This window comes from Schistocerca gregaria, chromosome 1 (assembly GCF_023897955.1).
Source record: "Schistocerca gregaria isolate iqSchGreg1 chromosome 1, iqSchGreg1.2, whole genome shotgun sequence".
Lineage (NCBI taxonomy): Eukaryota > Metazoa > Arthropoda > Insecta > Orthoptera > Acrididae > Schistocerca > Schistocerca gregaria.
In genome coordinates this window covers 1,107,336,278-1,107,351,944 of record NC_064920.1, presented here as the reverse complement: position 1 = coordinate 1,107,351,944, position 15,667 = coordinate 1,107,336,278, and the positions used below count along the sequence as shown (strand labels likewise).

General features: G+C 40.8%; 1 protein-coding gene across 1 annotated transcript in view; it reads left to right on the top strand.

Moving 5' to 3' along the window:
• The first annotated feature begins 1,118 nt into the window (after positions 1-1,118).
• The window catches only part of LOC126283162 (sialin-like), a 186,260-nt gene continuing 171,711 nt past the window's right edge, over positions 1,119-15,667 (top strand). The window contains exon 1 of the mRNA XM_049982250.1: positions 1,119-1,240. Coding sequence (XP_049838207.1) covers positions 1,213-1,240 — 28 coding nt within the window. The 5' untranslated portion in view covers positions 1,119-1,212. The remainder of the gene's footprint in view (positions 1,241-15,667) is intronic.

The following is a 15,667-nucleotide window of genomic DNA, read 5'->3' as shown; positions in this document are numbered from 1 at the left end:
CCATTCAAATTTGGGATTCCGAATTGACGTCACCTGTTTGTGACACATGAAGGTTTCTGCAAAACCGTGACTCGAACCCGGAATTTCCACTTACAACGAGTAGGTAACATACTTCCTAGGTAGAGAAAGTGATCCACTTGTTCCACAGGTATACTGAAAATAGAAATACTGAAATCCGGAAACGCGATTCCAGGAGCTGTCTGTATGGGTACCTTTGAGTCAGGAGTATTGTTGTTCAAGCAAACCATTCATATGAGTACGGAAACAGTTTACATACAATTACAGCTCTGTGGGCGTATGATCTGAAGAAGCATTGTCGTCTGCATATTGCAGTTCACTTATTTCGATGAGACTTATGAACCTTGTATAACAGAGTTGGTTCAAATGGCTCTGAACACTATGGGACTTAACTTCTGAGATCATCAGTCCCCTAGAACTTAGAACTACTTAAACCTAACTAACCTAAGTACGACACACATATCCATGCCCGAGGCAGGATTCTAACCTGCGACCGTAGCAATCGCACCGTTCCAGACTGTAGCGCCTAGAACCGCTCGGCCATCCCGGATGGCTATAGAACACAGTCTAGACTGATAATTGTCCTCCGTCAAATTTGTATTTAAGTACAAAACGTGCTCTTTTTACTGATTTTGTCTTAAGCGTGACTGGGAGGTGCAGGACAAACAATGTTGGTGCGAGGGAACATCCTTGTTTAAACCTATTAGTAATAGAGTTTTGTCAGATATTTTGTCCTGATAAACAACACATGTCATCGTGGAGAGCTTGAACAAAGTGTACAGGACAACGGAAATATTTAGAGACTTTCCACGAAGCTTTCCTGGGCACTATCAAAGTTATTTCCTACCTCATAAATCACCGACAGAGAAAAGCTGACGTACTGTATACTTTACGGACAAATAACCCTCTTTCAGGTATGTGACAAAGGAAGGCTGACGTATATTTTACTGTATATTTTAAGGACAAAAAACCCTCTTTCAAGTATGTGACAAGAGTCACTGAAGGATTATCTGCGGTAAAACATGCACAAAGTAGTTTGGCGCGATACGTGTGTTACCTGGCCAGACGTCATATTATCTACTGGGAGGGCGGCGCGATCTAATGTGCCTGTTCGTTCCCTCTCCACCACACTAATAGCTCTCGTGCTGTCTCCGTAGCAACACGCGCCGTCAGCTTCCTCGCACAGAAGACAGCATGAGTCCGAGGATACAGGACAGCACAGGTAGGCAGGCACTACCGGCTACTGTAGTTTGTACATCTGCATGCATGCTCTCTAAATCGCTCCAAACTGCTTCATGGACGTGGTCCTCCCACTGTACCAGTCTTTTCGATCGCAGGAAAGAAGACAGCTTCTACACATGTCTAAAAGTCGTCGCTAGTAGTAACTTACCTTCATTATAAGTTCGGAAGCGGAAGCTGTGTGTAGGAAATAACGGAGTATTCGTGTTCTCCTACCTCGAAGAAAACCATCATTGACACAAAGTCAGTACGGTTTCAGGAAACATCGCTCGTGTGCAAACAAAGTTAGCTTTTTATTCTCACGAAATAATGACTGTTATCGACAGGGGATCTCGAATTTATTCCATGTTTATAGATTTCCAGAACCACTTCACACCGTTCCTTAAAAGCGGCTTCTACTCAAATTGCATGTCTATGAAGTATCGTTCAGTTGTGCGACTGGATTCGTGATTTCCTGTCGAACAGGTCACATTTCGCAGCAACAATAGATTTACTATTAAAATTTGGGGGCAGCATTTTCCAGGAGCAATCGGACAACATATTGCTTCCCCCACAAACAACTCGCGTATTGACCACGAGGAGAAAATTCGAGAAATTAGAGTCAGTCTAGAGGGTTACCGACAATCATTCTTCCCACGCACTATTCGCTAGTGGAACGGGGTTGGAAGGATCAGATAGTGGTACCGAAAGTACCCTCGACGACACACCATTAGGTGGCTTACGGGATATCATGTAGATGTAGATGAACGGACGTAAAGTCATCGAGTAAAAGAGAAGTGGTACCTGCCGTTCCCCAAGGAAGTGTTATAGGACTTCTGCTATTCCTAATCTATATAAACGATTTCGGTGACAATCTGAGCAACCGTCTTAGGTTGTTTGCAGATGATGATGTCGTTTATCGTCTAGTACAGTCATCGAAAGATCAGACTCGATTCCGAAATAATGGAGAGAAGATAGTTGTATGGTGCAGAAAGTGGCAGTTGATCGTAAATACTGAAAACTGTGAGTTCATCCATGAGAGAACTAAAATAAATCCGCTGAAACTTCCGTTACACGATAAATTGCAGAAGACTAAAGACTTTGAATTCAACTAAATATCTAGGAATTACAATTATAAACAACTTTTGGAACGATCACGTAGATAATGTTGAGGATAAGCAAACGGAAGACGGCAATTTATTGGCACAACATTTAATAGATGCAAACAAATTCACTAGACTGCCTACACCATGCTTGTCCGTCGTCTTCCAGAATATTGCTATGCTGTGTAGGATCCTTACCAGACAGGATTGACGGGGGAAATCGAAACAGTTCAAAGAAGGTGAGCTCGTTTTGTACTGTCGCGAAATAGAGGAGAGAGTGCCACCGACATGATACGAGATTTGGCACGGTAGTCATTAAAATAAAGGCGTTGTTCGTTGCGGAGAGATCTTTTCACGTAATTTCAATCACCGACTTTCTCCTCCGAATGCGGAAATAGTCTGTTGACCCCCACCTACGTTGAGACAAATGATCATCGTAATAAACCGCATCAGAGCTCGCACGAAATATTCAAGTGTTCATTCTTCTCGCGCGCTGCGGAGAGTGGAACGGTGCAGAAATAGTGTGAAAGTGGCTCGATCAACACTATGCCAGGCACTTCATAGAGGAGTAGCCATGTAGATGTGTATGTAAATGATTCTTTGATGAGAACCGTCCGAAATAAATCTATAAAAAATCTCTCTTCAAATGTGATTAAGTTCACTTTTGTGACACTCTCTTTAAAGTTTAATCGTCCATTCTATAGTTATTATTCTGTGTTTAATTTCCCCTGTAAAGTTTCGTGGAATTTTCTTTTCGTCGTGGGAACTCGCCTACAAGCTCTCTGACAGTTTTACTAGCGTAAGGATGGTCGAATTTGGTCTAAAATGGTCCCAGTTTAAAAATAATAATATTTTACAATATTTATAATATTTTTATCTCAGCACCTGCTACATATTATAGATTTTTCATTTTATATTTTTTTTATTTATCAAAGGCTAAGACGAATTACTGAAAAGCAACTGTTTGAATATGTGCTGTCGTTAAACAGGTAGTAATGCTTGTCAGAATAAAAGCATTTCTCGCACTTTTCTACTTTGCATTCTCTACCCAACGCTATAGGAGAGGCTGTTTCTTATCTCGTTCATTTAGAGAGATCGAGTCTTTTCTGGAAAATCACGAGCTGGAAGTGGAACGAGAGGGTTCTCAGGTGGGAAAATTTGGGAGACGGTAGGGTAGATCTGTTCTTTGCCTTACATTCAGTTGGAACATCCAGTTGGAATTTCCCGAAATATTTGCCTAGAACATTTCAATTTAGAACAGTGGAAGTTTTAACCTGATTAAGTATATGTAAGCCAGATGTGTATGAGTGCGTGGAGGTGTTTTTATGTGTGTGAAAGAGCTAGGCGGATGACTTACTTGAGCTGTAATGACGTGCACTTTAGACAAGGTGTTTCGTGTCCACAAAGGGGCATTGTAGCGCTGAAGCACACATGTAGAATCTCATTGGTCCCAGCGGGAAAATCAATCTACTGTTTAGTGTTTGCGGTGACGAATTCCGTCTTTTTTAGTTCTCTCATAAATATGGTTTGCGAGTAAGGAAGTTGATACAAGCAAAGACAAATTTCCGGACCTTCGTCCTGAACTATCGCTGCCAGTAGTTGCAGATTCGAACAGGGACTGAAAAAGACATATTGGTCAACTGACAGTCAAGGCGGAAGCAAACCACCATTTCCCATAAGTCCATTATCCACAGCACTGGACAGCGTACGAGACCAATTGTAGAACTAGAAAATGAATATTCCAGTGAGATACTTAAGTAACGGTGTCGGCTAGAACATGTAACAGTTTACGTTTCTGGCTAATTTTCGTGTTTTACCTATTCTGTTGTGAGCGTTGGACAGACGGAATGGGTGTACTGCAAATTTTCAAACGAACCATTGTTGGCACTGATGGTCAGTGCTGCGAAGCTGCAATGAAGTGTGAAAAGTATTATTATATCAGTTCTTGACATTCATCATAACAACAAACAAAACAAAAATTATCAGCACAACGGGAAAACAGCCAAAGTTTCCAATTTCACTTTTATTTGGTTGATGACTAGTTTCGGGTCGGGATCCATTTTCAAAACATCCTCATAGTCAAAATGGAATTTCCCAAAGTATGAGAACCATGTCAAGATAACAAACCTATACATACAGCAGAAATGTTTGTTATCTTGACATGATTCTTCTATTTTAGGAAACACCATTTAGACTATCTGGATGATTTGAAAATGGGTCCCGACCTGAAACTAGCCTTCAAGCAAATAAAAGTAAAACCTGCAACTTTGGCTGTTTTTCCCTTGTATTGATTAACACAAGTTGCTGCCCTGCAATTACTCCAGCATACTGGGAAGTTCTAAAATAAATTGTAACTACAGCAGCAATTCTAGCGTCACTGTAGTGTCATATTTAGAGGAACCAGTATAAAATTGTTGCATGTGAGGTCCGCCCGTAGCTTCATATGTAGCCCACACTGCAGAACAGTATTTCATCAATGGGTTTATAAGGAAGATAAGAAGAAAGGAATGTTAGAGTATAGCGTCGTGTCAATATCGAGGTCATTAGAGACATATTCCTAGCTCGATTAGACATGGATGAAAGGAAATCAGACTTGATCGCCTGACACGATGCAGAAAAAGTGTGGCAAACGTATATCAGGTATCTCATTACTTGTCATTTCCCTTTTGCTGTTACCGTGCTATCTCTTTCATAGACATAGTCTAATTTTGCTTTACGTACGACAGAGTGTGTGTGATGATGTAATTACTGTGTTGCCTTACTCATCTATATAAACAGCTGAATCCCGCAAATCACTATGAAGCCTAGACAGAGGCTAATTTCATTTTATGCTACTGTAACGCTTTCTTTTTCCATTCCGCTTACGAATGAGACGTGGAATGATGCCTGCTTACTTGTCAAAGGGCAGTGTGTAGCAATACACACAGAACTCTTACATACTTTAGAGAAAATCACGATACCAAAAAACAGAATTTTTAATCTTCTGTTTTATACACTTAGTGTAGGCTACAGTCAATCAAGGCCAAGTGAAGATACCGTTTCATACCCTACGAATTTTTTAATACCATTCTTTTTCTATGAAGTGCTCGGTCCTACACATTTACTTTTCATGTCGTACGATTTTCTTTCATTTACCGACAATGACCGGTTTCTGTGTTTGGTAAATTATTGTAGAGACCTGAATTCTTTCTATATTTCTGTTCCAACTAAGCTTTGGCATTGCGTTACCTACGCAACATTTGAAGATACATCCAGTATTATGTAGTTGCTCTTACTGTTGACAGCAGAGTTGAATACGAATGGGCTTATTTTCGTGTATTTTTGGGCGTCAGAGGCCTACCGAGGTCTAAACAGCTACAGTCACTTCCACGTAGACAAAACATGGGGTGCCACAATAAGTGTCCGCTAATCTTAAATGGTCCTTGTCTATAAGTGATAGTTAATGAGACTGAAATGCCTCAAGTATCACACGTCTTATGAAAGAAGAGCTCCAGTCATTTTTTATTCAATGACAAAGAGAGAGGATGGTTTAAATATCTGTTGTTGTATAATCTCCTCCTCCTAACGAGTTCACTGACATCCATTAGGAAAGTGTACTCTCTCATCATTAACAGTATTACGACAGCACTGATAACCTCACTTCGTCGTGCAGACGAAACCCGACAGCCGATTCACATACGCTGGCAAAATAGATTCTAGCTTAACATTTATTGTCATTATAGGAGTTGGTAGCTCTGATAAAAATGTAATGTGATTTCGCTAATTACGTGAGTTACAAACGTCATCCGGCGTCCGCAGTTGTCGATAAGCGAAATCACTATTTATTTGCCAGTAAAAAGTTGACAAAGCAGATCATGATTTGTATCGAAATCGAAACACCGCTTTTGAAATGGATCTTTCCATAAAGACCATACGATGTACTGTTAGCACAGTCATCTGTTGTAAATTACGATATGCAGGTATTTTTCGCGTTTGCGAAATATTACTTGCGTAAAAGATATTGCGTCTTTGGATAAATATACTGGGTGATCAAAAAGTGTCACCGAGCGAGATAGGGCAGTGGTTAGCACACTGGACTCGCATTCGGGAGGACGACGGTTCAAATCCGCGTCTGGCTCTCCTGATTTAGGTTTCTCGTGATTTCGTTAAATCGCTTCAGTTAAATGCTGGGATGGTTCCTATGAAAGAGGGCGGCCGAATTCTTTCCCTGATCCGATGGGACCGGCCCTCCCCCAAAACCAAGCACCAAAAAGTGCCAAATATTTCGACAGGTGTTAGACCCATCAAAGCAAGAAAAAGATGCTCAATGAAAATGGGCTCTAAAGTGCATTCCTCATGAGCTATGAGCACTTGTTCATCTTCGGTACAGTGAAACACATCTCCTCTGGACAGTGCGGTTGATCCCGGCGGAGGTTCGAGGCCTCCATCGGGCATAGGTGTGTGTGTTAATCCTTAGGATAATTAAGGTTAAGTAGTGTGTAAGCTTAGGGACTGATGACCTTAGCAGTTAAGTCCATAAGATTTCACACACATTTGAACATTTCTTTAACATCTGCTCTGCTGGAAGCTCTTTGCTTTCCATATTTTGGGAGGAGGTAGTACGGACCAAAAGAAGGAAAATGTCCAGTAAACGTAGGCACCAAAATGCTTCCCTCAAGAACTATGAGCACTTGTTCATCTCCGGCACTGTGAAAAACATCTCTTCCATTGAATAAGTGCTCACAACTCAGATTTTCTAGCTTCCCTACCACATTCAAACTTCCGGCATTCCACGCTTAAACTTGTAGGACGCTATCCTTTCGTCCAATCTTTTCCTTAATGTCACCTCCGCCTCCCGAGTAGGCACTAATCCGGCAGAGGAAAGATAATGATGACACTTTTTCAGTTACAGGCCATGTGTTCTGTAGCTACGCATCATGTGTCTTTAATTCAGCGGTTTCCATTGCCTTCAGCATCCCCGTTGATCATTGCTGATTCGGAAGAGTCAGGGATAGTTTCCCACCCAAAGGGAAAGAGAGTGCCCTGAAACTCAGTGGGCTCCTCCGCTCTCTTTGACAAGGCCGTTGGCACAAGAAGTGTTCGGCCACCATTGATGATTATTTTTATTCAAAATATAAGTAGTTTCGAGGCTCGAACCAGGGACCGAGGACGTTTTGATTACTAATCAATGACGCTACCCTAGACTACGCGTATACCAAAAGGGGAAGCGACAAGGCACAGCCGCCACCCTAATGGTCCCCCGAGTCATCCTATTGCGCATTTCTCTTTCAAGGGAAAATGTTCAAGAAATGGAACGACAAGAGGAAAAGCTTGATCGTCCTCAGATCTAATGGCTGTTACAGTTCTTTAGCGGAATATTATGCACTGCGTAATAATAATTTATAACACCCATAGGACGAGCTCACACTACTTACATTTCATGTTCAGTTACGTTCTTAAGGCTAGAGCAAGAGATACATACACAATCTTATAGTTTCATTAGGTGTTAATTGCATCTCTCTCCACTTCAATATCATTAAATATTCAACAATAATAAAATTATTTTTATAACTCTCTACGAGTAATGAGCAATGACAAGCAGAACTGTTCTGTTATATGTGGTGATCAAATCTAGAAGACCGCCATAAACCACTGTAACTTCAATGTAATTATCGTTGAATAAAAGTATCATTTGTAAAGTTTTTTTTTAATTACCGTTACCAGTCACAAACTTTGCCAACTATTGTATTATTTGTTTAGCGACATGTTTCGAGGGAATCCCTCATCTTCAGGCTATGTGGCATTACAAAAACAACTTTACAATAAGGTCATACTGATGTTACATAGTCTTTTCATAAATCCTGTGGAACGAGAGAAAATTTAGTAAGAGGAGATGTCACTTTGGAAGCTGGATTGATGTTTGCACGAAATAGTTTTGTAACGATCACTCACTTTGTTCTTCTGGCGTGGCAGTCTCGTTGTGATGCGCTGAGCTGTTTCCATTTCCGTGGGTCTCTTGGTCACTATTCACAAATTGTCACTAACGTAGCAGTCACTTGGAAACACGATCGCAAACAGTTTTGTAGTGCAGTGGACAAGATGGCGGTTGAAATACAGCTGGTTTCTATTTGATTATCGATTTGTCAATCTATGTGGTATCAGATGTTTACATGTCTTCTGCACGTCTTGTTATCGGATTACAGATGTAGGTTGACGAAATACATAACAAATTGAGCACCTGATACAATATTATTGAACACATCATGAAATAAACTATTTATTTTACATATTTCTAAGATATTGCTGAGGCTAGAGTCAAACGACTGTCATGTTATGTACCTTTTATTCTAGGAAGATGAGGGATTCCCTCGAAACATATCGCTAAGTAAATAAGTAATACAATAGTTGACATAGTTTGTGACTGGTAGCGGTAATTTAAAAAAAAAAACTTTACATATTTCTTGAAACAGTCACGGTCCAAAAATAGTCAAAATGGCTTCAAAAGTGTCATTTCTGTTCGTCTCGCTGTGTGTTTCTTTGCCACTTTTCGTACCATACTGTAGTAGTTCTAAGGAGTGTATTTGCGTGGCCCTCCTCCGCAGCAAGCACAGAAATACTTGTTTTGTGAATAAAACCGCATTTTCTTGCTGCAACTTAATTTATTTTTCCCAGACGCGTTTCGTCCTTTTCTTGCTCTAAGGCATATTCAGTGGGATAGTTTGTTGGCATCGGTGTTTCCTCTCATCTGGTGTGGAGGGCGCATTACCACTTCGTTTCCGGAACATAAGCACAATTTTGTATTCCGAACTCTTTCTATAGCACTGTTCACCATATTTCTCCTTCTTTGTGGTGCACTAGTACTCTTTTGCCTCTAATTGTAGCTATTTGTTCGAACACTGTGCTTTAACGACGTCGATATTGTGAGTTCATTATGTGCTTCCTCCTCTAAACAGGTAGTGGTAGTTCGACCTCCGGTCAAGATGAGAGGAAACGCCGATGCCAAAAAACTCTCCCACTGAAAACGCCTTAGTGTAAGAAAAATATGAAGCGCATCGGGGAAAAATAAATTACGTTGCAACAAGAAAAGGTGGTTGGTTTTATTCAAAAAACAAGTACTGTATATTGTAGTAGTTCTGTGTGTGTGCTATGAGTTTCATCGAGCTATATCGTCTGGTGGTCACACATCGTGCAAAACTTTCACTGCAGTGTATTTAAATTGTTGCATGAGAGGACTGTACCGTTTCACAGTGAACAAATTTTCATTGACCTGACTTCGAGCGCAAATATAGTGCTTTACAGCTCTCGGTCAACAAACTATGCTACTGACTTGTGTGTACGACGTCCTTTCCGACGTATCTTAGAGAGCAAAGGCATACTGTACAGAGCAGAGATACACTGTCTACAGCGTTACCTTATATTCCGTCAGAATAAAGCTAGTGTCACTGTTTTGCATAATAATATATTCAATTCGCGTCGTTAGTAACATCCGCTCCACATGCGCTCAAGAGACCCATATGTGCAGGTGCCGATTGACACTGCTCAGTACTGACAAGGTGTGGACGTATTTCCTGAGCCTTCAGTCAGAAGATTAAGTCTTACTTGTTTAATACGGAAGTTCGTTCGTTGCACAGGGTACAGATAAATGATTTAGGAAGGATACACGTTCTGGGTAGTGAGAGCTTGCGGTTTTGGTTACTGCTGCTCGATGGCGGACAACTATCAACACGTGATCCGTACCTACCTGCCCTATTGGCTACAGCCATAGTGTGCATAACGGACAGATGCGACATTAGCGTTTCGTGGCAACAGACAACTTCTACTGAGGCAACGACCGTACTTGATGCGTGGGCCACAATCTGTATCTCTGATTGGCCAAAATGGCCGCTAGGTGCCAGTTGCGGATTGCCTATCTAACAGCTTTCAGGGGGGAAAAAATCTGAGTTTCAACATTTCATATAATTATGAACCGAAATGAAAAACATAAGATGCCCTCATAACCCACTCCCTGAAAAGTATAACCTTACGTTAAAAGTTTAAAGAGCCGGACCAGTACTAAAGTTAGAAACTGTGTGAGGCAGCATAACTCAGATTACTCATACTATATCCACACATTGAAAATTTGAGAACGAGAGCTCTTAGCGACCACCAACGAACCTTAAGCGTAATTTTAAATCTTTTCGAAACTTTTCTCGCTGACATCTCCCTCGCCCCGTCCCCAGCAAAATAATGAAACGGAAAAAGTTAGTCGCCTTCTACATTATCAATGTTCACGTAGCGAAACTTCAGCATTAGGGACGATATTTAAATTTTTTTACTTCTTCACTACTAACTCTATTCGCAACATAGTTTTCAGACTGTGTCCAAATGTACAATCTCAAGAGATATGGCTTCATAAGCATTTGAGACGCCTCAAAAACTAAATTTTCATAAAACGGAGCGGAAATTACGCTATATTCGTCCAGCGTTAGACAATGGGGGCACTCAGCAATTCCCAATAACCTTACAATATAACTTCAAACCTTTAATAAACTTTTTCTCGCTCAGAGCCCCACAAAAAAATGGAAAGAAAAACAGTTTGTTTGTTTAGTTATTTATATTAAATGTACAATCAAATGCATCTGTATTTTGTAACATATGCATCACGTAAAGTAAAAAAAAGTATAATGTGTAATGTAATAATTGCACGAAATTATCTAGAATGAAATTTTCACTCTACAGCGGAGTGTGCGCTGATATGAAATTTCCTGGCAGATTAAAACTGTGTGCCGGACCGAGACTCGAACTCAGGACCTTTGCCTATCGCGGACAAGTGCTCTACCAACTGAGCTACCCAAGCACGACTCACGCCTCGTCCTCACAGCTTTACTTCTGCCAGTACCTCGCCTCCTACCTTCCAAATTTTACAGTAGCTCTCCTGCGAACCTGGCAAAGGTCACGAGTTCGAGTCTCGGTCCGGCACACAGTTTTAATCTGACAGGAAGTTTCGTTGTACGAAATTATGTAATTAAACTACATTTAATGACTTTACTTTTATACCCTACTTTTGCTGTGACCAAGCCTAAAATTAACAGTTTGACACTACGCACTATTTGCCAAAAAGATCTTACACGAACATATAAAGGGGTTATCAGTTTCCTGGTTTACCAGCTTTGGTTTTGATTTTTTCTTTAGTGTGCGAGTGAGTAATCCGAAAGTAATGAAACAATACGATTTGGGTTTTGCGTCTTTAACGTCAAACATTTAACGGTAATTCTTTTGTGAAGTATCGGTTTCATGCATGAGAGTTCGTAAGAATCGGGTGTGGGAGAGGCTTACTGGTGAACTGTAATTGAACAATGCACGAAAATATATTAAAGGGAAAATTTTGGCTAATAGTTAGACTGGCCGGACGACCTGTACACACCATTCATACCTCGAGGAGAAGAAGTTTCAATGGCGCCAGTGACATAGCACCTCTGCAATTCTGCTTTTTTATGAAGCGCAAGGGGCTCCCAAATCCGACGATTCAAAACGTCGTATCCTCTGAGTTTTATCGAGCGAGGTGGCGCAAAGGTGAAGACATCGGGCTCGTATTGTGGAAGAGAAGGATTCAGAATTTTGAAAGTCCCTTTCTTTACGTTTCCCTTGGATTGTTTAAATAACTTCAGGAAATCGACGATTTGGCTGTTTTCGTAGGGACACAATCAGTCCGAGGATTTGTTGTGTCTGCAGTATCCCATATCTTGACGGGAGGTTAAACTCTTCCTTTTCACTTTCTTTCGGTCTTTTATAACTGATGGCCTGCGAAATAAAAATTGTATGAGATTAGCGAACTTTCACAGTAGGCGTTTAACCCTTTGAGTCCCAACAACATGAGAAAATATAATTTTAAAATTTTCCAGATAATTAATCTTCATTATCATGGTAAGCAACGAATACCTGAAGAAATTGTCAAAAAGTAAAGAATCAATTGTTTTAATGAGGTGCTTTCTCTTTGGATCCGATGAGACATACGGTATTCATGTATTCAACCACCCATCATTTCATGTGATATACGTATTTGAAAGCAAATTCGCATTTTTCCTTAAAAAAAAATCCGACCTCTTCGAAACATCCATAAACTCATAACGTCTAAAAAAAGGTTATAGTCCGAAACAACAAGCATGCCTACTATGATATTAAGTTACATAAAATGACAAAATGAAAAGCGGTACATCAGTGAACATTGAAATAATAGAGTGTAATGAGCTGTTTTAACAACGTAGTAAAAGAAAGTTAAAAACGTTACATATACGTCATATGATCCAAGTCCGTGACGCTGTGTGTTCAAAGACATAACTAGGTCATTGACCGCTACTCGTAAGAATGGTGGAAGTACCTCAGTGTACCACTAGAAGTTTCTGTCTTGCAATAGAATCGATGGTTTCATGCCAATGTCACCGGTAATTCATTATTCAGAAAGTACGAGGGTCTCAAAGTGTTAAACAGCTGTGGTCATCACGCAAGCTACACTCGTAACCTTTAATGTGCTCAGACCGCAAATGCTCTGTTATTTTCTGAGACGCGCACAACTTTCTGTACTTCTCCGTCCCTAAACACGGGTAATGAGATGTCACATTTGTGAAACGAGTGTCATCACGGCTGTAGCTTCATGGTGGAAAATATTAGCCCTTAACCTTGAGGCCTCGTACCGCGGCATCCTGCTGCTGTTTGAAAAGAAAGAAAGTTTCGGCTTGAGCGTGCTGTCGACTACAAAGGTTTTAGGGGCGGATCATGTGGTCGTATTGGAGAAGGACGGGTAAGGAAACAAGACTATGCCCTTTCAGGGGAAACATTCCGCCCTTGGCGTTAGGTGATTTAGGGAAATCAAGGGGAAACTAAGTATGTGCATTCGGACGGGTAGTTGAATCCCTATCTTTTCGAGCCTAGTATGCTAACCAGGGATGGCTAGAAGACAAATGTAAGGATGTAGAGGCTTATCTCACTAGGGGTAAGATAGATACTGCCTACAGGAAAATTAAAGAGACCTTTGGAGATAAGAGAACCACTTGTATGAACATCAAGAGCTCAGATGGAAACCCAGTTCTAAGCAAAGAAGGGAAAGCAGAAAGGTGGAAGGAGTATATAGAGGGTCTATACAAGGGCGATGTACTTGAGGACAATATTACGGAAATGGAAGAGGATGTAGGTGAAGATGAAATGGGAGATACGATACTGCGTGAAGAGTTTGACAGAGCACTGAAAGACATGAGTCGAAACAAGTCCCCTAGAGTAGACAATATTCCATTGGAACTACTGACGGCCTTGGGAAAGCCAGTCCTGATAAAACTCTACCATCTGGTGAGCAAGATGTATGAGACAGGCGAAATTCCCTCAGACTTCAAGAAGAATATAATAATTCCAATCCCAAAGAAAACAGGTGTTGACAGATGTGAAAATTACCAAACTATCAGTTTAATAAGTCACAGATGCAAAATAAAAACACGAATTCTTTACAGACGAATGGAAAAACTAGTAAAAGCCGACCTCGGGGAAGATCAGTTTGGATTCCGTAGAAATGTTGGAACACGTGAGACAATACTGACCCTACGACTTATCTTAGAAGCTAGATTAAGGAAGGGCAAACCTACGTTTCTAGCATTTGTAGACTTAGAGAAAGCTTTTGATAAAGTTGACTGGAATACTCTCTTTCAAATTCTAAAGGTGGCAGGGGTAAAATACAGGGAGCAAAAGGCTATTTACAATTTGTACAAAAACCTGATGGCAGTTATAAGAGTCGAGGGACATGAAAGGGAAGCAGTGGTTGGGAAGGGAGTGAGACAGGGTTGTAGTCTCTCCCCGATGTTATTCAATCTGTATATTGAGCAAGCAGTGAAGGAAACAAAAGAAAAATTCGGAGTAGGTATTAAAATACATGGAGAAGAAATAAAAACTTTGAGGTTCGCCGATGACATTGTAATTCTGTCAGAGACAGCAAAGGACTTGGAAGAACAGTTGAACGGAATGGACAGTGTCTTGAAAGGAGGGTATAAGATGAACATCAACAAAAGCAAAACGAGGATAATGGAATGTAGTCGGATTAAGTCAAGTGATGCTGAGGGAATTAGATTATATACTAGAGTTATATACTAGTTTTTTCTCATCTATGCAGCCGGGTTACTAATATGGACTAACTTCGGGTCCGGCGTTTATAATGTGTGCAAGATACCGAAAAATTACTGCTTCCCGTGTTTAACGACGAATATTACCCCAGCATGTATAAATTATCCAAGTAGCTAATTTTACATACAAAGTTTTCCTTATGTACACCCTACAATCCCTTACTGCAAATTTATTTGCAACCCCAAATTTTCATTCACTTTTCCTTTCATGAAAATGTTAGTAAATACAATATACTGAGCGTTATTTCTGTTTATTTGCATTGCAAGTAACGTAAAACTTCCTGACAGATTAAAACTGTGAGCCGGACCGAGATTCGAACTGCCAGAATTAAAGTTGTGAGAACAGCTCGTGAGTCTTGCTTGGGTAGCTCAGTTGGTAGAGCCCACTCAGCTGCGCCAACTTCCGTTTGCAAGATACGGTAATACGGCTGAAGCCGCGCCAAGAATGCTATTTTTTCTAAACGCCTGACCATTTGGAGCTCCCCTTCTGTCACTTTAATTTCCAGCAAAGCTCTGTGTATTCTAAAAATTTTGTGCATGTGTTGTCTTGTGAGATCCAAACGTTATGTGCCACATCCGGCATCTGGACCCTGCCAGAGAGCTATCCGTTTCGTCTCTATTGCCTACATCTACATCTACCTGGATACTCAGCAAATCGCATTTAAGTGCCTGGCAGAGGGTTCATCGCACCACTTTCACGATAATTCTCTATTAGTCCAAATCCGTACAGCGCGCGGAAAAAAATAAACACCTATAGCTTCCCGTGCGGGCTCTGATTTCACTTATTTTATTACGGTGATCGTTCCTCCCTATGGAGGTCGGCGTCAACAAACTATTTTCGCATTCGGAGGTGAAAGTTGGTTATTGAAATTTGGTGAGAAGCTTCCGACGCAACAAAAATCGCCTTTGTTTAAATGATGTCCACCACATATTATTATGAAATTACAATGAAATGGACACCCTTAGCTGCTTACAGGCGTTGACATTGGTCAACGGGGACAGATGCTCTCTATCCTTCTTGGTTTTTTTTTTTAACCTCATTTTGCTCGCTTTTGTTCGTTGCATTGGCTCGAGGCGGACGCCGTAATACATCCGTTTTAGTTCGTTGTTGATCGGTGAACCCAGTTTTTTTATTACAGAGGACAGCTAAACCTCTGACCGAACACGCTGAGCTACCGTGCCGGCTATCTGAGCCACCGAGGACACAGA